This window comes from Microplitis demolitor, chromosome 3 (assembly GCF_026212275.2).
Source record: "Microplitis demolitor isolate Queensland-Clemson2020A chromosome 3, iyMicDemo2.1a, whole genome shotgun sequence".
Taxonomy (NCBI): domain Eukaryota; kingdom Metazoa; phylum Arthropoda; class Insecta; order Hymenoptera; family Braconidae; genus Microplitis; species Microplitis demolitor.
The window spans coordinates 20,869,967-20,893,087 of NC_068547.1; the positions used below are offsets into that span (position 1 = coordinate 20,869,967).

The 23,121-nt window shown below is 26.4% G+C and overlaps 3 protein-coding genes across 9 annotated transcripts in view; 2 read left to right on the forward strand and 1 right to left on the reverse strand.

Moving 5' to 3' along the window:
- LOC103577530 (apoptosis-resistant E3 ubiquitin protein ligase 1) overlaps positions 1 to 6,083 on the forward strand; it is a 51,911-nt gene extending 45,828 nt beyond the window's left edge. For 4 of the 5 annotated variants that reach the window (XM_008558206.2, XM_008558205.3, XM_014444236.2 and 1 more), the window contains 10 exons: positions 150 to 387; positions 586 to 755; positions 852 to 1,029; positions 1,111 to 1,322; positions 1,847 to 2,113; positions 2,189 to 2,264; positions 2,327 to 2,616; positions 2,696 to 3,010; positions 3,116 to 3,378; positions 3,478 to 6,082. In XM_008558206.2, coding sequence (XP_008556428.1) covers positions 150 to 387; positions 586 to 755; positions 852 to 1,029; positions 1,111 to 1,322; positions 1,847 to 2,113; positions 2,189 to 2,264; positions 2,327 to 2,616; positions 2,696 to 3,010; positions 3,116 to 3,378; positions 3,478 to 3,580 — 2,112 coding nt within the window. In that variant the 3' untranslated portion in view covers positions 3,581 to 6,082. Of the gene's footprint in view, positions 1 to 149; positions 388 to 585; positions 756 to 851; positions 1,030 to 1,110; positions 1,323 to 1,846; positions 2,114 to 2,188; positions 2,265 to 2,326; positions 2,617 to 2,695; positions 3,011 to 3,115; positions 3,379 to 3,477 lie in introns of all 5 variants that reach the window. The other variant, XM_008558207.2, reaches the window with a different exon arrangement.
- A 434-nt stretch (positions 6,084 to 6,517) lies between these two features.
- Positions 6,518 to 10,307, reverse strand: LOC103577563 (uncharacterized). The gene is made up of 6 exons (XM_053737433.1): positions 10,165 to 10,307; positions 8,769 to 9,210; positions 8,503 to 8,694; positions 7,199 to 7,341; positions 6,967 to 7,131; positions 6,518 to 6,809 (listed from the first exon to the last, which is right to left on the reverse strand). Exons 1-6 carry the CDS (start codon positions 10,305 to 10,307, stop codon positions 6,647 to 6,649), a joined length of 1,248 nt encoding a protein of 415 aa, XP_053593408.1. The 3' UTR covers positions 6,518 to 6,646.
- A 1,817-nt stretch (positions 10,308 to 12,124) lies between these two features.
- On the forward strand, positions 12,125 to 22,738 carry LOC103577533 (embryonic polarity protein dorsal). 3 transcript variants are annotated; one of them, XM_008558211.2, is made up of 12 exons: positions 12,132 to 12,826; positions 13,614 to 13,702; positions 13,894 to 14,171; positions 14,612 to 14,855; positions 14,931 to 15,074; positions 15,158 to 15,348; positions 15,567 to 15,705; positions 18,727 to 18,819; positions 20,337 to 20,496; positions 20,568 to 20,797; positions 21,877 to 22,043; positions 22,137 to 22,738. In XM_008558211.2, the coding sequence occupies exons 2-12, from the start codon at positions 13,654 to 13,656 to the stop codon at positions 22,260 to 22,262; spliced, it is 1,821 nt and encodes a 606-aa protein (XP_008556433.1). In that variant the 5' UTR covers positions 12,132 to 12,826; positions 13,614 to 13,653; the 3' UTR covers positions 22,263 to 22,738. The 3 variants fall into 3 exon arrangements, with proteins under 3 accessions (XP_014299728.1, XP_008556434.1, XP_008556433.1); XM_008558212.2 differs by lacking the exons at positions 21,877 to 22,043; positions 22,137 to 22,738 and adding an exon at positions 21,577 to 21,713 and having other exon boundaries at positions 12,131 to 12,826; XM_014444242.2 differs by lacking the exons at positions 18,727 to 18,819; positions 20,337 to 20,496; positions 20,568 to 20,797; positions 21,877 to 22,043; positions 22,137 to 22,738 and having other exon boundaries at positions 12,125 to 12,826; positions 15,567 to 18,720.
- Positions 22,739 to 23,121: the final 383 nt, after the last annotated feature.

The following is a 23,121-nucleotide window of genomic DNA, read 5'->3' on the forward strand; positions in this document are numbered from 1 at the left end:
TGAACTGTAAGAATACTATGTGAAACTATACTAATTACTGTTTAAAATTAAATTTTTTTAAATGGATTCCCGAACGCTTTACTATTTTCTCATCCAGTAATTTTGAAAATACAAATTATTTATAAATAATTCGTAACTAAAATTTCCAGTTTTATCAACGTAATGGACAACCCTACCCGATCTGCGACAAAGACAATCTAATAATAGATGTTTCCGAAGGTACAAGACGTGTAGCAACCCTAATAGATTTAGGCGGAACAGACCCGTTGGCTGCTAATACGGCTGTTGTTAAATTTACCGTACGACATGCTGGACAATATCGTATTGCCGTGTTAATTGGTTCATGTCATGTACATGGTAGCCCGTTTCTCAAAAATTTTCTTCCTGGTACGTTTCATTTATTTTTATTTATAAATTTTAAATCGATACTTTTATCACAAAAAACCCACAGTTTATTATTAAATTAAATAGTAAATATCGAGCTGTGGTTTTAATATTAAACTTGTGGTTCTCTGTCAAGCTTAGAGTTTATATATATAATATTTTTATTAATATAATTATTATTTTGGTCTGGTAACGTAACAGGGCCACCGGATCCTAATAAAACGGTATTTGTACGTCAAAGTTCCACTGTTGTGTGCACAGCTGGAATCGCGCATTCCATGACAATAGAACCCAGAGATGAATACGACAATCTGTGTGTATTTAGCTCTACAGATCATCCTACTGATGGATATAACGTCAATATTACTCAGGCAAGTTGATTGCTTTCATTAAAATAATCATTTTTTTTGTTTTTTTTTTTTTTACTATACGTAACTGATGACGGATTTATTGATTTTGGACTTTAGATTGGGTGCACAGAGGAAGGCCAAGCTGTGGTCTGTAATATACTGCTAGAATACGACCAACCGAATCAAAGAATCCGATTAAAAGTTGGATTTCCAAAGGGTGGGTGTTATCATGCAACAGTGAGTCTCGCCGGGCTGCAATTACATAATGGAGATTTCGATATTATTGTACTTGATAGTACGTTTTATTTTATTTTACATCGATATCTATTCAATTTTGTTAATCAATTAATTCATTTATTTATTTATCTGATTGTAGGTTCTGTAGCAAGAATGGTACACAATAATGTCGCTTCCAAAGATCCTGATATATGTTATGCTGCTAAATTATTAGGAATGCAAGGCGACAGGTTTTCGAAACCAAAAAAAGTATTCTGTTTTATATCACCAAAACAACTAACGATTAAAGAATATCTCTTAAAATTTATACCTAAACGTCTTGTTACATTTAGACTTTGTCCATCCACTAAGGTAATGTTATTTTTTTTATCAAAATTCTAAATTTATTTTATATTTTTAGTTATTAATTAACGACTACCAATAACTTTTCATTAGAATTATATTTTTTTCATATAATTGAAATCGGAGGGAGGATAAAAAAACATAAGAATCCTAAAAGGAATTTATTTTAATATCAAAACTCCGAATCAGAGTAAAGGCGGCTTTAAATAAAATTCAAATCACTCCGAAATCAGTCACCTAAAAAAACAAACTCCTGATTTACTCCGTATGCGGAGTGATTTTTTCTAAAATTCCGGAACTCAGAATTAATTCAAATGAAAACAAAATCCATAATCGCTCCCAATGTCTTACCGTGTACTCACTGAAATTATTAAAAATAGTCAAACAATTTGGTGCAGCACTGCAACTATTATTTATTATTATCACACATTCTTGTAACTTAATATTCAAAAAATAAAATATAAGTTCTGTGTAATTAAATTTAAAAATACCAAACTAACGCTCGGTGATTAATATTTATATACTAATTACAGTTTCATTTTGAAAATTCAAATAATGAATACGAAGGCTACAATTCATTTTCCATAGACGATGGGTGCCAGCCACCCGTTGAATTAATTTCAAACTACCGCGACGTTATTGCCGCAACATTTACCCTCTTCTTACTAAAAAATATCGGCGGTAGTGAGACGTTCGCTGACAAACAAGACTTTTTCTACCACGAAGTGAGGAAACACCACCAAAAACACTATCACGAAAAACTTACTATCAAAGTGCAACGAGATAAATTATTAGAATCAGTAAGTCCTCAAAATTAATCAACCAATCAATCACCCGCACGCTCAATTAATTAATAAATAAAAAAAATATTTTAGTCAATGAAAGTAACAAAAGGGTTTTCAATAAGCGACTGGTGTAGAAATTTCGAGATAACGTTCCAAGGAGAGCAAGGTATTGATCATTGATAAATTTAAATAAAATAAAAAAAATGAAATAATTATTTATTTTTTAAGGAGTCGATTGGGGTGGAGTTAGACGTGAATGGTTTGAATTAATATGCGCGGCACTATTTGATCCAGGAAATGGACTATTTGCATCATTCGGTGAATCACAACAAGCCTTAGTACATCCGAATAATAAAAGATCACAAAATTTAAAACTAAAACATTACGAATTCGCAGGACGTATTGTTGGTAAATGTTTGTATGAATCAGCTCTGGGTGGATCTTATCGGCAATTGGTCAGAGCTAGATTTACTCGCTCTTTTCTCGCACAAATAATAGGCCTTAGAGTTCACTACAAGGTACTTAAATTATCTCATTATCAATTGCTACTAAATATATTTGTATATTTTATAGTCATAAAACCAAATTGTTTTACAGTATTTTGAGCAGGATGACCCTGATTTATATTTAAGTAAAGTCAAATACATTTTGGAAAACGATGTTGAAGAGATGGAATTGTTTTTTGTTGAAGAAGAGTATGACAGAGATGGACAATTAGTAAAAGTCGCTGAATTGATACCAGGCGGTAGTAAAATTCGCGTTACAAATGACACCAAGTTGCGTTACTTGGACGCACTTGCACAGCATCGACTTGCAAGTTCAATTAGAAATGAAGTTGACTCATTTTTACGCGGTTTAAATGAACTTATTCCTGATAACTTACTTGGTATATTTGATGAAAATGAATTAGAGGTAAGAAATTATATTCTCAATACAGTTTTATTAAAATAATTATGATTGCAAAATAAAATAAATAATTTTTGTGAGTAAATTCAATGATGTTTAATTATTATACAGCTTTTACTTTGTGGTACTGGCGAATACAGCGTAGCCGATCTTCGTGCTCATCATGTAGTAAATGGCAGCTCACCGGAATTTTTACGCGTACTGGACTGGTTTTGGACGGCAATTAGTAACTTTACTCAAGAAGAAATGGCGAGATTGCTCCAATTTACGACCGGTTGTTCCCAATTACCACCCGGAGGCTTTCAACAATTAAGCCCGCGTTTTCAAATCACCGCAGCTCCAACTTTTGCCAATTTACCAACTGCTCACACTTGGTGATATATTTAACTTATATATTTATATGTTTCATTAGTTGATTTCGTACTTATACTTACAATTAAAATTTATTTTATTATTTTGGTTCCAACTTTCAGCTTCAATCAACTCTGTCTGCCTGATTACGAATGCTACGATCATTTCGAACGTGCACTTTTACTGGCTATCAGCGAGGGAACTGAAGGTTTTGGCATGATTTAAATTTTATTTACAAAAAATTCACGTCTTGATCATTAAATATCTAGTAATTATTTTTTATAACCTCTGTCTAATTCTACAAATTTCAAATCCTATTTATTTTTTTTTAATTAAATATCTCCAGTTCTAAAATTACGGGTCGATTATCCTTTAGAGGCTTAATTAACTTTGATAATTAATTTATTAAACGGTCAGTTATTGAAAATCTAGTCGCATTGACCAATAAATAAAACACTAGTCACTAGTGATATTAAAACTAGTTTGAAATTTTGTAAAAAATAAAAAAACAAAAAAAACATCGATTAATATTATATAAATCTGTCATTATTGTTATTTATATTTTTTTTAAAATTATTCCGATAATAATTTCAAATATTTTTAAATTCATTTGAGTATTTTAAATATTCAATGCTCGTTCGAGAGCTAAATTTATTTTATTGTTCTACAAATATTTAAAATAATTAAAATTAAATATAATTTTAATTGTCTCGTTACAGTATTATTGATTCTTGGCAGGCTCATGCTTTTGTGACTGCGTAGTAATGAATAAAAAATTTTAAAAATACTAAGTGTCGATATGACAAACGTTTATTTAAATTTTTTTTCACGTTATTCTTCGCGAGCCTTTTGCTCTATTTATCAAAAATAAAAAAAAGTAAAAAAAAAAAACAATAGCACTGAATAGAATATTTTATAGCTTACAAATTAAATGAACATTTTGTTGATTAGTATGTACGAGTAGACTTGAGAAAGTAATATAATTAAATTAATAATAACTTAATGAGGTAACAGATTCAATTATTGACACTTTTATTTAATTATTTATTTGACTTTCTTTATAATTTTTAAAAGTTATTAACATTCATATGCAATATTTAGAATTTTAAGAATTTTAGAAAAATGATTGGTCGAAAATACTGAGGATTTAACATAAAAATAATCGTAACGTCTCTGAAAACAACAATCAGTGATACATTTAAATGGTCATATAAAATTATCCGTTTCGTGACTAGTCACTCGAGGACAAAACAATCTTCATAAAATAGCCGATCGATATAACAATCGTGAATGTAAATTTTACATTAATAATTAGACATTATCAACAAAATACAATGATGTCAATTTTATAGTACATTGTGTGACAAGGAATAAAACGAAGCGATTTTAGACCAGAGTGAAGTTGACTGCGTAAGCTGTAGATGAGCGCCGACATCGCCTGTAATGTGAACTTACATTCTGTGTCACATACAGTATATTACGCACTTAGGGAGGAAAGTAGGACATTTCAACCCGTGTGTGTAATTATCTACCCGAGCCGAAGGCGTCCTATTGTCCTTCCTTGTTGTGTATACGATTTTTCACCAGATCTACACCAAAAATTTAAATTCCTCTCGTGTTTAAAGGAAAGGAAGTCATTCTTTTCTTGTATGAGAAGACAAAGGATAAAAATCAGCGCATGCGCCATTCTTATTACTAACAGACGCAAAAATTTAAACTTCAGGTATAGATCTGATGAAAAATCGTACACACAACAGAAAGTCGGACGCCTTCGGCTCGGGTAGATAATTACACCCAGGTTAGAAGGTCCTATTTTGCTCTCTAGGTGTGTAATATACTAATTATTTTATTTTGTCGCTGGAAACAGCTTATATATTTACGATTCTTTTTTCCTAGAGTCAATGTTATGGACCCAAAAGAATAGATTTAAAAAATCTAATTATTATTAAATATAATAAATAAATTATATTACTTCATATTTTTTACAGTGTCAATAATTGGAAAAATTTTGCCTCACTCATAGCATTGATACATTAAAAAAAAAAAAAAGAAAAAGAAAAAAAAAGTTGATACTCATTAAAATTATAAAATAGACGTGACTTTTTACAAAATAATTTACTATGCTCATTGATTCTAGATCTTAAAATCATGCATCATAAATAAATTGATGATACAAAAAAAATTGTAATCACCTTACAATAAGATAATCACAAACTTTTCTAATAGCTTTTGACAGCTGTATAAATACACTCTGTATTATAGATAAACTTGTACTTAATTGATTAGTTAATTAATGAATTAAATTATAGCTTTATAATCAAACGATAGGCTGATTAGAGTGTTTAGTAAAAAGTAAAAAATAAAATTAATAATAATTATAATGTATCGTCAAATAATGGCTGTTCAGTACTCGGTACTAATTACCGTTGGAAAAAAAATCCAATACGGTAACAGAATAATAATTAATAAAAAAAATAATCATTAGATTAATCATAATCATGTTAATTGATAATATTTTTTGAAATAGAATGTTTATAAATTTATTTAGCTCCACTGATAAATAATATTTAATATGAAACATAAATGAACAATCGATAATACTGTAAGCTTATCATGCTTTTAATGTTCCAATAGCTTGGAGTTTTTTTTTAATGACGTACAAAATTAGTCGAAATAGTATAAAAAAAATCATAAATAAATAAATAAGTTAGTAATGATGAATTTGTTAAAGTTATTTTATAATTGATCGTTAATACTCTGCATTAAAAAAATTTTTCGTGATTAAAATTTCAAATTACAATTATTTAAATTAAATTAAAAGAGTTTATTTATGTAATATGTAAATAATTTAATGCAGAGTGTAGTTGATAAAGTGAATATTTTTAAATAAATGAAATAATTATTTTATATTAAAATAATTATTTTATGGATAAAAAAATAAAATAGTTAATTGTTATTTTTGTTTATATAAATTATGTATATTTCATATTTTTAATTATCTTGTTACGTATACACATATATAGTTCTGATATAATGCTAGTATAAAAATATAATTAATAATAATTAATAAATTAGTAATTTAATTAACTTGATAATTTTTTACAGTATCCAATTTATTTTAGTTTCGTAATTTTTCAAAAATTTGATTTTTATTTTAAATCCGACGTTGACAAATAGAAATTGATAGCGGGCTTTTTTAAAATCGTGTTGTAAGTGGGAAATTTATTTGAATTTGTATCAAATATATGATGCTTGGTTCATACTTTTTTAAATTTTAAGACAAGTGTTTTTTTATGGACGTGAAGAAATTCCACCGAATGCTAAGAATGAAATAGTACGTAATATAACTCGCGGTGCTCTTACGACACTTCCTGCTATTTGCAAAATTTTACTACTCCAACTACATTCTTGGCTTTGTCTCATTAATTTTTCTTTTAATTCATTTATTTCAGTCCTGTATATTTATAGAATTAATAATATGTTCATAAATATTATTGATGGTAACAAATTAATACTTAAAATTATCAGCAATTAATTAACAAGTCATAGTTTAGACTATTACTTAAAAAATCTACTCAATAATAAACTCAATAATTTTTAAAAATACTTACGATTGAAAACTATAAACAGACTCGATCTTACGTAACGCAGCTTCACGATCACTCAACTGTATTTCAAGATTACTAACCCGCAAGCTCAATGCTTTTTCGCGGTCTTGACTCGCCGATAGACGTTCCTCAATTTTCAATTTTTTCTTTTCAATAATTTCTAAATTCCTTTAATAATTTTGTATTTTATTAATTAATCAGCTAATAATTATATGAATTAATTTAAAAAACAAACTTGTCAAGTTGTTGTTTCTCTTCCTTTAAACTTTCAACAATAGCCATGTGAATATTCAACTTATTTGTTAACTCCTCAACGTCGTTCGCAGCTTTGTCTGCTCGCTCTTTACGTTCACTTGAAATTTTTTCGTACGCTGCAACCTTTATAAATAAAATATTAATACCAGCAGATAAACTCCGTATTTTTATTTATTCTTTACACAGAAAAAAATATTTCTTGGCGATAAAAATTTTCATTCGCAAGAAAAAATTTTTTCAGTCCTAAGAAAATTTTTTTATCCAGCTCATGATCCTTTTTTTCTCTGTATAAATTTAAGGAAAATTAAATTTACTTATCTTACTTATTTTCAAGTTGCAATAAGTTTAGACTCGTAAAAGTTTTTTTAATTAAAAAAATTTTTATATAAAAAAAACGACATTGATTTCTAGTTCTGTGTCGTTATAGTTAAATTGGCGTTACGCGAGTTTGAGTCATCACGCGAAATATTACCGCATGAATCATCCCTTGGCTATGTACGAGTATCCACGAGTACATTGAACTTAACGACGATACGTCGCCCTTTCAAGTACACATTTAATTACCATAATTATAATTAAACTATTCAAAGAAATTTTTAAACTATGCTTTAAAAAAATTACTATAATAATTAGTAATTAATAAAATTATTAATATAAATTTTTTAAATTATTTATTTTATAAATAAAATAATTATTTTAAATACTAAGTCAATGAATAATCATAGTAACGAACAATCCTAGATCCTAGAATCACTGGAGTCTGAATCATCATTTCTTAAAACTATTGGAGGCAAAAAGTCACCCTACCGCCTACACCCTCTAGCCATTAAGTCTAGCTCACAATACGTTCTAGTCTCTACCAACCACCAACATGACTCACTCTTCTATTATATACATTAGCATACATTCGGTCTTAACGATCAATTGACAAAAAAATGTAGGTCGAGCTTAACGTCAATCCATCTTCAATAATCATTACACAACTTATTGCCAGCATAGTAAATAAATATAATAAATTACTCTCTACCCACAATCCTCGAAGTTAATAATAAATAATAATCGAGACAATTTTATTAAGAAAAGGGAGTAGTGTAACGAAAGTGAAACTGATTTTAAAAATTTTTGAATAGGATAGAGGTACCATTTGTGGCCACTGCTCAATTTTTGGACATTTGATACTTTATTTTAATTAATGAAAAGTGTAAAATAAAATTTCATTTTAATAGTAGGATTTTAAGTGGAGGTCATTGTCTGAAAATTTCCTTAACTGAAAAAAATCGATACCTTATCTAATAAAATTTTTTTATCATCTCGTAATTTCAGTAACTTTTCTCTGTCCTTCATCATCTGATTATCGACATTCTCTAGTTGATTTTTAGTATTAATCAATTCGTTTTTATAATTTTCAATTAAAACTCTGCGTTCTTCACTAATTTGATTAATTGAATTTAAATCATTTTTTAATTTTTCATTTTCCTAAAAAAATTTGTTTCAAATAAATATATAAATAATTATTTTAAATAAATATAAAATAAGTATATATATTTTACATTATTAAGAATATCCTTTTCTTTGGTAACATTATCAAGCTGTATTTTAGCGCGACGAACTTGTGTGCCAAGTTTACCGACCCGGCTATTCTCGGTGTCCAGTAATCGTCTCAATACAACAATTTGCAACTGTAAGTGATCTATTTGCTGACGTAGCTCATCAATAATAACATTCAAATCAATTATTTCTTCACGTCTACGTCTCCATGCATTTATTATTAATGTATGGCACACAATAGTCGCCGCTTTTTTTTTCATTATAATTTCCAAGTCTTTGTTATTTTTTACTTTACTGATATTATCATTATTATTATTATTACTATCATTATTATTATCACTATTACTATTATTGGCATCAAGCCAATTTTTTTTAAACACATCATTTAAGCCACAAACTTTTGAGCCATCAAAATCCTCCACATCAAATTTATCAGAATCTAATCTTTAAAAAAAGTATTATGATTATTATTTTTATAAGGTAAAATATAAAAGTAATTGGTAATAAAAATGTCAACGATTTTTAAAATTTATTATTAAAAGTCGAGAGTAATGAAGAAAAAGCGAAGGTAAGTATTGGTAAAAAAATAAAATTTGAATTTATATTTTAATTGTCAGGTTTTTTGTTTGAATTAGAGTGCAAAGAGAATCTTTGAAGTTTATAAAATAAAATAAAATACAAACGTACGACCATACCAAAGAGAAGTATCATGAAAATACGAGGACACTCTTGTCTCATTTGCTGAAACGTATTTAATATTGCTATTTATAAAACTGTGTAAAAGACTAAATAATAAAAGAGCTTTACTACTATACTGCTACTGATGCTCTCTGGTTTAACTTTTAACCGCTTTTACTTTTAATTTTTTGTGTTTCGCGAGCTTTATTTAGATTTTATTTCTCTATCTTTGCTACTTTGCTATACATGTTTACTTTTTTTTTTATAACAGATAAGAGTCGTAAAAAATGGTTGACATTTAGTAATTATTTACGTATTTTATGTTCCTGAAGTTAACAAACAATTAACAATTTTAGGATTTTTTTTTTTTCAACAAATCCATTACAAAAAAAAAAAAAGTGTGCACATGTACGCTGACAAATTAGCGAATGTGGAGTGGTGTGAATGAGTCGGTGTTAAAATTTTAAACACTGCTGGTGTAAGTTACACGACACGGTGTTAAATTTTAGACTGGGTAAATTAAAATATTCACACCACAAATTAACTCCCGATTTTTTCAGTATAGAAATTTAAAAAAATTATTGGTGCAATTTTTTTTTATCATTTATCTTTTTGAAAAAAATCAAAAAATTATTAGACGTCAGCTGGCTTAAATATCATAATATTTTACGCAATAATATTTAATATTTACTTACTTAAGGTAATAAACTTTTTAAATACCTATTGATTAATTTAGTATTCATTTTAGCTGGGGATAATTCAATCAATGAAATACTTTTTCTTGATCCAGTAATAGGAACAAGAGTCCGTGATGATGGGCATGGATTTTGTAAATTTTTTTTAATTGGTCTTGAGTATTTCATATTGATAATTTTAGTTGATGAGTACTGAGCTAATTTTCTTTGAGATTTTCCAGATAACTGAATCTTACTATTGACACTTTTAACTAATTTTTTTTCTTCATTTATTTCTGTTTCTTTTTTAAATTTTTTCTGCGGTAACTGGACCTGGGAGTCAGTATTTTTAATGCAACTAACTGATGTTGCTTGTTGCATCTTAGTCACTATTTATTTTTTTTTATTATGTCAAATTGTCGAACAAGCTTTAAAATTGATTTACTTTGTTTTTGTATATAGTTTGCCATGACGACAGATTTAATAACAGTTGAATTATAAATGTTTTTTTTTTATTTTTATTCAAATACTTTCAATTTAATTATTAGATTGGACATAAAAAATTAATTTGGTAAAATTTATTGATTCTTTTTTACTAATAAAAGTTACACAGGAAATCCGGATTTTGTTGTTAGTGTTGATACTAAAGGCGGGAATTTTTTTCATTATGAACTTTTTAAAAAAAATTATACGCCCTTTTGGTTTTAGACTTTTCTAAAACAAAAGGGCGTATAAAATATAAATCCTTTTGAAATTAGTAACGTGATATATTTTCATGACCAAAGTATCCACTAACAGTAAAGCCTAATAAAAAAACAACAATCTGATAATTAATTATGCACATAAATTTTGATATTTTAGTTTTAATTGTTTTAAAGTTTCTGTAATAATTATTGTAATAGAGTAATAAAAATATGGGCAAATCCATATAATCGATTACGATGTATCATTAATTTTATTATTTAATTTTCCAATATAGGAAGCAGTAAATTTAATTGTATTAATTACATTATTTTTGACATAAAACTACAACTTTTGTGCGACTTAATAATTCCAGATTATTCATATATTATATTTCTTAAATTAATTAACAAAATGTAAATCAAATAAAAATTTAAAAAAAAAGTTCATAGTATTCAAAAATAGATTTGGCTATTTTTTTCATTTTTATCTTTTTAATTACTCAATGTTTTTTTTTTTTATAATTTAAATTTTGTCTCACATCAGCTGGATTTAGTCTCATAGTTTTTAAATTTTTTACTTCCCGCTATAAATGAAAATTAAAAAAAAGTTTTATTATTTACCGTACTTAAGGACCCAAAATAGTTCTATTTAATTTCTTCAATTTAAAACATAAAAAAGAGGATAGCTGACGTTTTACCTCAACCCACATTTTCAAATTAAAAATTTAAACTAAAAATTTATTCTTCTAATTTCCTTCCAAGTTTAAATTATTTTAATTACTTCTACCATTTATTAATCAACACAATTTAAAAACAATAAAAACAAAAACTTTCCCGCGCTCATTCAAACACGAACAAATAAAATAAATCTGACCTTGAAGTAAATCACGTGGCAATCGACCAACCAATCAGCAGCTAAAAAATATTTTTACACATACATTGATACAAAATTCAACTATTACACATATATATGTTACCCACAAAGTATGTAGTACTTTTAAATGTATTTTACTTCCGTTTACTCTTATATATAATATTTTCTCTCTCGCCACTGACCATTCATTATTTCATACATATACATATATATGTAACAACGCATTTATTTAATTGAAATAAAATAAAACCTGCTCATAACTTTACAAACTGCGTTTCTTAAATAAATTAAATTTAAATTTAAAAATTCAAAAAGTATTTAAAACATTTTACGTTTTGAAAATTAATTCTTAATACTATTGACATAATTTGATATTTCATTTAAATAATATATATATCTTTATATCATACATATATATATATATATATATATACAAAATATGTTAATAATGTGAGCGTAAAAAATAAAATATATGAGAATGAGAAAACGCGCATGCGTATGTCATATATATGTGTGTGTAATAGTTAATATTAGTCAGTAGTCGGTACCAACACGTATATTTATACATATATAAGACATTGATATGTATTAAAAATATATAGATATATACAATTGTATATTTTCTTTCTCGTGGCTCGTGTTTCGTGTAATATGGTTAAGTGTTTCATTCTCATTCTGATTCTAACTTGATCTTCTTCACCATCTTCATCAGCTCATTTAATTATATATTTATTATTAATTACAATCGATAAATATCATTTTATGAAAACATCACAATCTTGACAAATAAATATCATTTTTACATTGTCAGGTTTTAAATCTACGTTCAAGTTTAGTGATCATTATCTAATAATTATACTAATTAATAGATAAAAAGAAAAAAATTTTTTTTTGCTTTTTGTTTTTAAAAAAAAAAATTTAAAAACGTTAAATATCTAAAGGTTGGAAAGTGATAATAAATTTAAAAAGTGAAGGGAATGGGACAGTGACTTTGGACCAAGTGATCATCTGTTGTTTGTTTGTCTTCGTTATAAAAAATAAATATTTTTGAAATTTAAAAAATGTGGAGTTATTAAAAATAATAATAGATTATTTTACAATAAATAAGAAGATAAATTAAAAATTTAAATAAATTCGCTATGAGTTTTAAGGCAAGTTCTCTGTTTTTTGCATTGTCCTAAGATAGTTTAATAATAGCCATCACCAGGACTGAGTTAAAGATGAGCAACTTTAACTTTACTCGAGAGTTTAAGACAAGACCTATACTAGTTTAGTTCAGCTAAGCCTAAAATAATTATTGGATCACCAGCTTTTACTTTACCTCATATTCCTTTTTTAATTTTCCCCTCGTATTTATTTTATTTATCTTTTATTTTCCCTCACCTTTTTTTCACACTTTGTACTCCAATAGTTCATCACCCAGAATATTTTTCATGATAAAAAATCAAAGACTTGTAAATTGTTTGTTTATTTTTTTTAAAGGAAAAGTTTAAAATTTTATTATACTGAAGTTAGCCAGCGTCCAGTAATTTTTGTTTTTTTTCAAAACCGATAAATTTAAAAAAAAAAAAAAATTTTTTAAAATTGCACCTATAGTTTTTAAAATTTTCTACATGTGCATATTTTTATTTTTAAATTGAACTGCTAAAAAAAATTCAAAAATTTTTAATTGTTTGCTAACTTCATAATTTGTTTAAATTTTAATTTTATCATCGTAGAGTTTATTTATTTAAATATATATAAATATATTGATGTGTTGGTTCAATAATTTTTTTACCTCTATTACGTCAAATACTTACTATTTTGTTTAATTTATTATTTTAATTACTGTTTATTTATAATTTAATACGCTAATTAAATATAATATGACAATTAAAATATATATTAACTACTTATTAATTATTGACAATTAATTTATTTAATTATATTTTTTTATAGATATTTGAAATATATATTGTGATATAAAGAGAGTGGAGGCATGGATCAGTATCATGATATGAACGATAATATTAATATAAGTGATGTCAGTAAGTACTCAAAGTAACTTGTATCAACAAATAATTGCGCTTAAATTTATTTATAAAGTAAATAACTAGACATAAAAAATAAATAATTACTTGAGTAATATAATTTTTTAATTTACGTCTATTAAAATTTATTTATTTATTTATCTATTTATAATTATTTTTTTTTAATGTGGAAATTTATTAAATTACAGTCGAAGTTATTCAGACAACAGATCCAGAATTTGTTGAAGAAAGTAGATGTCGAAATCAACAACAGCAACAAGCTTTGAATATGATGTCTGGTGGTGGTGTGGAAACAAGACCAGTTCTTGCTGGTAATACATCAGCCAGGGTTGGCTCTTATGTTGAAATCGTCGAACAACCCGCTAGTAAAGCCCTTCGATTTCGTTATGAATGTGAAGGTCGCTCTGCTGGAAGCATACCCGGTGTTAACAGTTCACCTGAGAATAAAACATTTCCTAGTATAAGAGTAAGTTGATTTTTTTTATTTTTATAACTAACGGATGTAAATTTTAATTATAAGAAAAATTAATGATACTGACAGCTGACGTCTAATAATTTTTTGATTTTTTTCGAAACGATAAATTATAAAAAAAATTAAACTAATAGTTTTTTAAATTTTCTACATGTGCATATTTTTAGTTTTTATTTATTTATTTTTCATTTTTCTTTTTTTTTTTGGACTTGTTGAAAAAAATTCAAAAATTGTCTGTTGACTCCAGGATCATGAAAAGTTATTCATAAATTTAAGGCCCAGTTTTTTAAACCGTGTATATTTTTATCGAGGTTTAGATTATTGCTAGTATATTAGTATATACATTGATAATATATAGATATAACAGCAATAATAATTAAAACCTGATTCTCTAATAAATAATTTTAAATAAAATATTTAATTTATTATTATAGATAGTAGGATACAAAGGACGTGCAGTAGTCGTAGTGTCATGTGTAACAAAAGATCCGCCATATAGACCTCATCCACACAATTTAGTTGGAAAAGAAGCATGTAGACGCGGTGTTTGTACTTTGGAAATATCATCAGAAAATATGACTGTGACTTTCGCTAATTTGGGTATCCAGTGTGTTAAGAAGAAAGATATTGAAGAAGCATTGAGAGTTAGAGAAGAAATTCGGGTTGATCCTTTTCGAAGTATTACATAATTACTTGACTGATCTATATATTTGTTTATAAATATTACTAATAAATTGTTTGAAATTATTCCAGCTGGTTTTGAACATAAGAGACAACCGGCTAGTATTGATTTAAATGCAGTCAGATTATGCTTCCAAGTATTCCTTGAAGGAACTGATAAAGGAAAATTTACTGTACCATTAACACCGATTGTATCGGATCCCATTTATGACAAAAGTAAATAAAATAAAATATTCATTTATAATTATTCATTAATTTTATTTGTCTGATGTTTTTATATATTTATATATTTATTACAGAGGCAATGTCTGATTTAGTGATATGTAAACTGAGTCACTACAGTGCTCCAGTAGCTGGTGGTATGGAGATGATATTGTTGTGTGAAAAAGTCGCCAAAGAAGATATTCAAATACGTTTTTTTGAAGAACGTGACGGTCAATTTGTTTGGGAAGGGTTTGGTGATTTTCAACCATCACATGTTCATAAACAGGTTAATTATTTTACCCATGTTAAAAAAATTCGTTCCTATAAAATAAGAGATGTGGAACTTTTAAAATTTATACATATTAGATCTTTGATCTTTTGAGTAAAAAAAGAAAATTTTCAAAAAGTATTTTTACCCTCGTTCCGTCAAAGTTCTTACTTAGTAGTAAGTTCTTACGTAGTAAATACTTGTTTAATAATAATTATTATTATTTATTGTTACAGGTGGCAATAGCGTTCAGAACACCGACATATCGTATCCAACAAGTCGAGCATCCAGTGCAAATTTACGTTCAACTAAGAAGGCCGTCAGATAATGCAACTAGTGAAGCACTACCCTTTCAATTTCTACCACTTGGCGCAGGTAGGCCCGCGTTTTGGTCATTAAGAAAAATTTTAGCTAAAAAGAAACCCGACCCCGAGATATTTAATAAAATACTATCTTCTGATACCTCCATATTCGGCGGGATTAATCAACGACTACCACGTAATTTAGATGAATTTAATAATAACACAAATAATAATAACAATAATAATAATGACAGTTTTGATTTAGCAATATCACACGGTAAAATATCAGCACTGCGTGCTCTTAATGATCTTTACAATAAAAATACAGATACTCTTAAAAAATTAAATAATTCACAGCAATTGATAATTAATTCCCCGTCAAATATTATTGATATTGATAATGAAAATAACGAAAATTTCAAGGCAATTAATAATTCATCTAAAAAATATTTAAATGATGATGAATTAAATAAAATTCCTTCGCAACATGAATCAACAATTACCGAGAAAAAAATATATACCGAAAATATAAATACAAATAACTCGGACATTGAATTGTTGCCAAAAGATAAAACTGATTGGTTTGACTACTCGGAAGTTGGCAAGTGGGTCCATAAAAGTAAAGAAGAATCTCTGAATAGCAAAACAGAAATTACCAATAAAAATAATGATAACAATTTACATAACACTGAAAATATTTTAAATAATGACGAAGAAACAAAATCATTGGATGAATTAATAACACAAGTTGCTGAGCTAGATGAAATTTACGCTGATACTCATACTAAAATATTGAAAAATAATTTATTGACACAGTCAAATTTTATTAATGATAATAAATATCAGCAGACATTTATGGATATCGATAATTGTGACAATCAAACCTACACGAGCTTGCAGTTAGCCATGAAAAACCCAATAGACATACGACCATATGACAGAATAAATATAAATAGTGAAGATGATCGCAAGTATGAAGACGTCGCGATACCAAGTCGCGAAACAAGTTTACCACCTGGTCCACCGCCACCATTACCACCATCGTCGTCATTGTTGATATCAAAAAGAGACGTTACTTATGCTTATGACGAAAAAATACCGCCTTTGCCGCCAAAACGTTTGCGAAAAATGACAACGTCCATGCCCACGTTGCCACGTTCATCTTCGCAGTGCAAGCAATTGTCAATAAATGACAGCGCGCCGCACAAAAATTTGCCCTCGCTGCCTCCCACTCTCACTAAGTCCAAGCAAAGTTTGTTTGCTAAATTATTTAATAAAAAGCACAGCAATAATTATGGTAATAAAAAAGATAGTGATAATAACAAAGAAATTAACGTGGCACGAGGTAACATATTGATAAGTGATAGAAATGGTTGTGATCCTGATGATAGTAATTCAATGTCATTGAGAGACAGTACCCAGGATATTTCATCAACGAATTTTGATTTACCACGAGCTAGTGTTGCCAGTGTCACTGCTGTTAAATCTTTTGATATCGATGGCGACGAATCACCGCCTTATGGTATTGAATTAACTGAAGCTGAACACTACGCTCTTTATACTGCAATGGCACCACATGCTACTGCTTCCGAGTTTGATGAATTGTCATTTTATTACAGCCCTGTCGAGGGTGGAAAAATTTTAACAGATACCAAAGAAACGTAACCCGTGTATAGATTATCAGTGACAAGAAGTTTGCTCTTGTAAACTTCGAAACACGAAATACAAAAACGAGCTTCTGTTCAAGAGGAAAATCAATGCAAGTAATTTCAGAAGTTTAAAAATCGTTTAAAAAAAGATCGTCATTGTGTCACATTTTGAAGTTTGAAATAGTCAGTTTTTTCAAAATTTTTTTACACGGGAATATCGTTTTGTTATTTAAAAAATTAAGTTTATTTAAGTAAACTTAATTTATTTATTTAAGCTAAAAATTTAAATCAATCATTGAATGAAGAAAAAACTTTTCGCAGCAATTAAATTTTAATGACTATAAATAATGAATTATTTATAATTATTTAATAGCTGGTTGGATAAAACGTCGAATTAAAAATTTATTTATTATTTTTACGCACTAATATTTTAAATATAACTTGAGATTTAATGATTAATTAATAAGTTATTTATTAATTAATTAATTACAGTAAATTATTTATTTAAAGTGCTTCCATAATTATTTTATTAAATAATTTAATGCGACCTTTTAAAAAAATTATATTTAGAAGAATATAATTGATTGATTTTTTTTGTTAATTACTGAAATTTATGAATAATGATTAAGTAATTAATGGGGTATTTATTAATTAATCTAGTCTTGAAGATTAATGGACAAAATTTTTTAACTTTTGTCATTTGCGAGTTTTTTTTTCTAGTCAAAATGCAGTGCCATAGATTGTTATGTTTTATTATTGATTATTAATTATAAATTATACGTATGAACATTAAGTGTCGAACTTGATAAACTTTAGTCTATAGAAGCAAAAAAAGTCTTTGAACACACAGATAAATTTTTAAATTGTTGTATCAAAGTTATTGATTTGATATTTTAAATTATAGTTGTTTTTATTATGCAATTTTTAAATGGAAAAATTTTATTATAATTGAGAGCTAACTCGATTTTCCTGAGCCAAGTGAATTGTCTTGGTCAGAGGAGATTTTTATTTTGTCTTGAAAAGGTTTTCAAACAAATTTTCTCAGCAAGAACAAATTTTTTCCAGTCCTCAGAAAATTTTTGTCTTCAATTCATAGTGCAAAACATTTATTGCGTTAAGAAATCCTTTTTTTCTGTGAATAATAGAGAGGATTTTTGAATTGCTTACTCTAAAATTTATGTACCAAGAGACTTTCTCAGTAAAAAGTCAAGCAAAATTATTTATGTTTTAATTATAAACTTAAATCATAATGATGATATTTGTCTTTTTGAAAAATTGCTCTAGCTTTTAATTGCTTTTATACACTGACTGTTTAAAATGGCCTTATACTTAATTTTATTAGAGTGAAAGAATTAATAATTATCATTAATTAGGAAATGGTGATTAATATTTTTTTTTTTTATATGAAAATTAATTTATAAATAAAAAAACAAAAAAATTCATAGATGATCCTGACTATTTAAAGCGAAAGAGGAAAAAACTTAATAACAGTCCTAGCTCACTTGTCGTTCGACATGTGCAAGCAGAATCTGATCAACGTGAGTATTTTTTTAAAATTTTTTTTTTAAGGAAAAATTTTTATGAAATATAAAAATAAAATAACCGATATATTTTTCGCTTGCCTGGAAATGGGGTACACATAAGGAATTTTTTTTTTTTTAATAAGTTATCATTGCATCACACATTCATATTAAATTATATACATGTATCTTTCTGAATACAGTCGAATTCCATTAACTTAGACACTATGGTTGCTTAGACAACTTGTCTATGTACTAGATTTCTCCCACTTTTCCTTGCGCACGCGCAGTTTATGAATAAAAGGTAGTGGGGGCACGCCGAAGTTCATTCTCTCTTTGATAGAAGTTCACGCGTATCTTTCCTTCAAAGCAATAAATTTGTTAATAATTATAAATGTTTAATGCAAAGAATATTGTAATTATAAATGAAGTCAGGATACCAATGGATGCTTTAATAATTAAATAATTATTTGTACATAGAATAATTTAATAATAAAATATTGTTGATTTTTATAAAATTAAATGATTAAATATTTTTAAAACTTTACAAATGTTTAAAAAAAAAGTTTTAATAAATATTTTGTAAAAGTTATATTTATAATTAATACATACTTGTACTTAATGCAAGCGGTTTAATTATTTTTTTTTTTTTTTTTTTTGGTATTTTCTATACTTTTTTATGAAATGCATTTTATAAAAAATAAATAATTGTCAATTTGTACTTTGAAAAAAAAATATTTACACAAAGGAAGTGGCCTTTATTATGAAATAAATTCATAATTATTCAAATTAATGAACATACTGATTTTACAGAGCAATGCTCAATTTTTTTAAAACAAACGTTTTTTAATAAAAAAAAAAAAAATTTTTACCATGAGATTGATCTATTATTTTTGCTCCTATTGTAATAAATTAATAGGGCACGCAATAAATAATAAAAAATTTGTCTTTAAAAAATGAATTATAATAATAAAATAAAATATTTTGTGCAATATTGTGCGATACTATTTTTTAGTAGAGCTTTTAAATAAATAAACAAATAAATATATATTGTCATAATTGTATTGATTTATCTATTGAAAATATATATATAAATATATACAACTTGTAATAAAAGTATTTATTATTTTTAAAATTACACGTCAATTTAAATATTTTCAGAAATTTTTTTCTAATTTTTTTTATAATAAATTAAAAGGTATGAAAAATTATTTAGTAAATTTTTTTTTAGTGTGGCGTGTGATTTAGTTTTTTTAGTTATAAATAATTAGTATTTAGAATATTTAGCATCCGTATTTAAATATTTATTTCCACATTATTTAAACAATGCATCCAATAATTATATTTACACAATACTAATTGCTTTGCTGCTTTAATTATATATTTTAATTAAATCTTGTTTGGCTTCTTAACCACTGCACGGAAAAATTATTCTTGTTTTTGCTTCTTATCAACAAACAGCTTTGTAGAATTTTTTATTTTAAATATTCATTAAACTGATAAATTTATTATTTAATTACTCAATGAATTAATAGACGGACTGGCAATACACAATCGGCAAATGCAGTACAACTTTAATCTCATAAAACCCGAGCCAATGGACACTTTATATCCTGGTGGGATGGCAGCAGGAGGTTCGTCACCATTGTATCCAGTTGGTAGTCCGATGTCACCTTCTACTTTACATACTTTGAGGTAACATTTATTTTTACTTGATCTAATGGTTCTAAATGTTATTCTAAATAATAATCTTTGTTTATTTGTAGACAAATAAGGTCTCCGAGACGTACACCATCGCCGATGGATCGTCTATCTTATTCAATGCAACCACAACCACAAATAAATTTGACACCACAGTATCAACAATCAGTATCGGGACATGCAAGCCCCAATTTGCAGCCTCAATTGATGTACAATAACCAGTCGATAATATTAAATCGAGTTACACCAGAACCACCTCAAGATTTAGGATTTCAAGAATCTCTAACTAATGCCGGTATAATTTATTTTTAATTTCGATATGTCGTGTTACCAATTCCAAAACTATTTACATTTTTATTCGCCCTTTCGGCTTTAGAAAACTCTAAAACCAAAAGGGCGTATAATTTTTCAACTTCCTGCCATGAAAATTTGAAATTTAAAAAGAAAAAGAAGTTATTGGTTTCGGTCCGATTTTCAAAAATCGAGTTTTTTGAGCTCGAAGAGAAGAAATTTTCTTTCATTCGCTTTTTAGGCTAGTGTTTTTCTCGAAGACTTGTCTGATATTCCTCAAGGTTTAAAAAAAAATTCAAAATTCAAAAGGGCATATAATTTGTTATGTGTCCTTTAGGCTTTCAAAATTTTTTTATTTAATTTGAAGCTTCAAGAAAATCTAAAGCCAAAAAGTGGAAATAAAAATATGTCATTTTGGAATTAGTAATGCAATATATTTTAAAGTAGCATTTTTTTTTTACAGTCGGCTCTTAATTGAAATTTTGAACGGCTGCTTAATATTTGGTATTTAAAGTATAAAGATGATTATTTGCTGTTTATTTTTACTATTTAGAATTTTTTTTTCTGACATCAGACATCTCTTTATTTAATTATTTATTTATGTCAAACGGATAACGAGACAACGATCTAATTATAATAACAAATTTTAAAAAATTGAAAATAAAATGGGTCGGAAATTAAATATATACATATCTAATATATAATTAAATAAATTTTGATAATTATAAAGTGTTGTTTTTATAAAATACTAAATGGTGATACAAATGAAAATTTATCTATCAGTTAGTTGCAGATACTACTACTAGAGTTATCATCCATGAAAAATAAAATAATGATCTTGTAAATAATCTTATGAGCTACAAAAAAAACTAAAACTTGTGGGATAAATTGATGAATTTAAAATTTTCAAAGTTAAAAATTCTATGCTTTAAAAAGTAGGTCAGATAAATTTTTAAATTTTTAAATAGTAAAAAAATAATACTTATATAAAAAAAAAAATTATATTGTATATAATATACATTATAAAAAAAATATATATATATATATATATATTTGTTAATAGAATTTTTTTTTGTATTATAGAAGGTGTTAACAATGTACTTGACCTTGACAATAATCAGTTTAGTTTTGATATGAATCAATTGGGCGGTAGTTTTAATCAACTAGACTCCGCTGAGTTAGCAGTACTAGGAAACGCACTTTCTGAAAATTTTTCAAGTGGTCTTTCAATATCTGATTCCCAAAATAAGGTAAATATATACAAATAAATTTTAATTCGCGATAACGAATTAGAAAACGAGATAAAAATAATCGTATTTATTTTTCATTGTATTTTTTTTTAGGCTCAAAAAGTTGAAGTAAATGCCGCTGGTGAAAGTACAAGTATGACCGATAGTTTTACACGATTAACTAACAATACCATACAAGAACTCTGCACCCTAAATAATTTATACAAACCACGAGAATAATTATAAATATTTAGATTATTTAATTTAAAAAAAAAACGTACTCATTTATTATTTGTTATAGATCTCGTTATTAATTTTCATTGAGATTAATTTAAATACTATAATATTTTTATTTTAATTAAAAATATTAGTCACCTGTACAACTCATACTTTCATGACAATTTAATTTAAAAAAAAAATAACTTACTTTTAATAATTTTACTTAATTAATTATCAATGATTTTTTATAAAAAAATATATGTCCTAAAAAATATATCAGGGCAGGATCCCTTTATTTTTTTATATCTAATCTAATCAATTAATATTTTAATTTATAATTACGTACTAAAAAAAAATCCAGTGAAAAAGTGCAATTACGCGCCAAGAAATTTCTTTTTTCTGTGCAATAGAAATTAAAATTTTAAATAATTGTTTTATGACAACACAAAATAATAACCGTGATTATACATATCAATGTCATAGTAATAAAAAAAAAATTTTCCGTACATTATTTAGTTTTAAATAAAATTTGTAAATATTCTTATAATTAATTAATTATCATTTATTGTATAATAGTTTTTATAATTGTAATTAAATATAAATGCTCATGTCAATATAGATATTAAATATATTGTATTATAAGTATGTTTTAATTGTTAATAAATAATTATTATTACTCAATATTAATTATATTAAAAAAATATATTTATTTAAAATATTGCCGCGCTATTTTGAAAGTATTAGCTACGAAAAATTAAGGAAAATTTAACATCTAAAATTTAGTAAGTGTACAATATAAATTTAGTGTGACAGGTGCATATTTTACAATTACAATGAACGTGTTTATATTTCCTACTATTGTAATTCACTTTGCGGACAG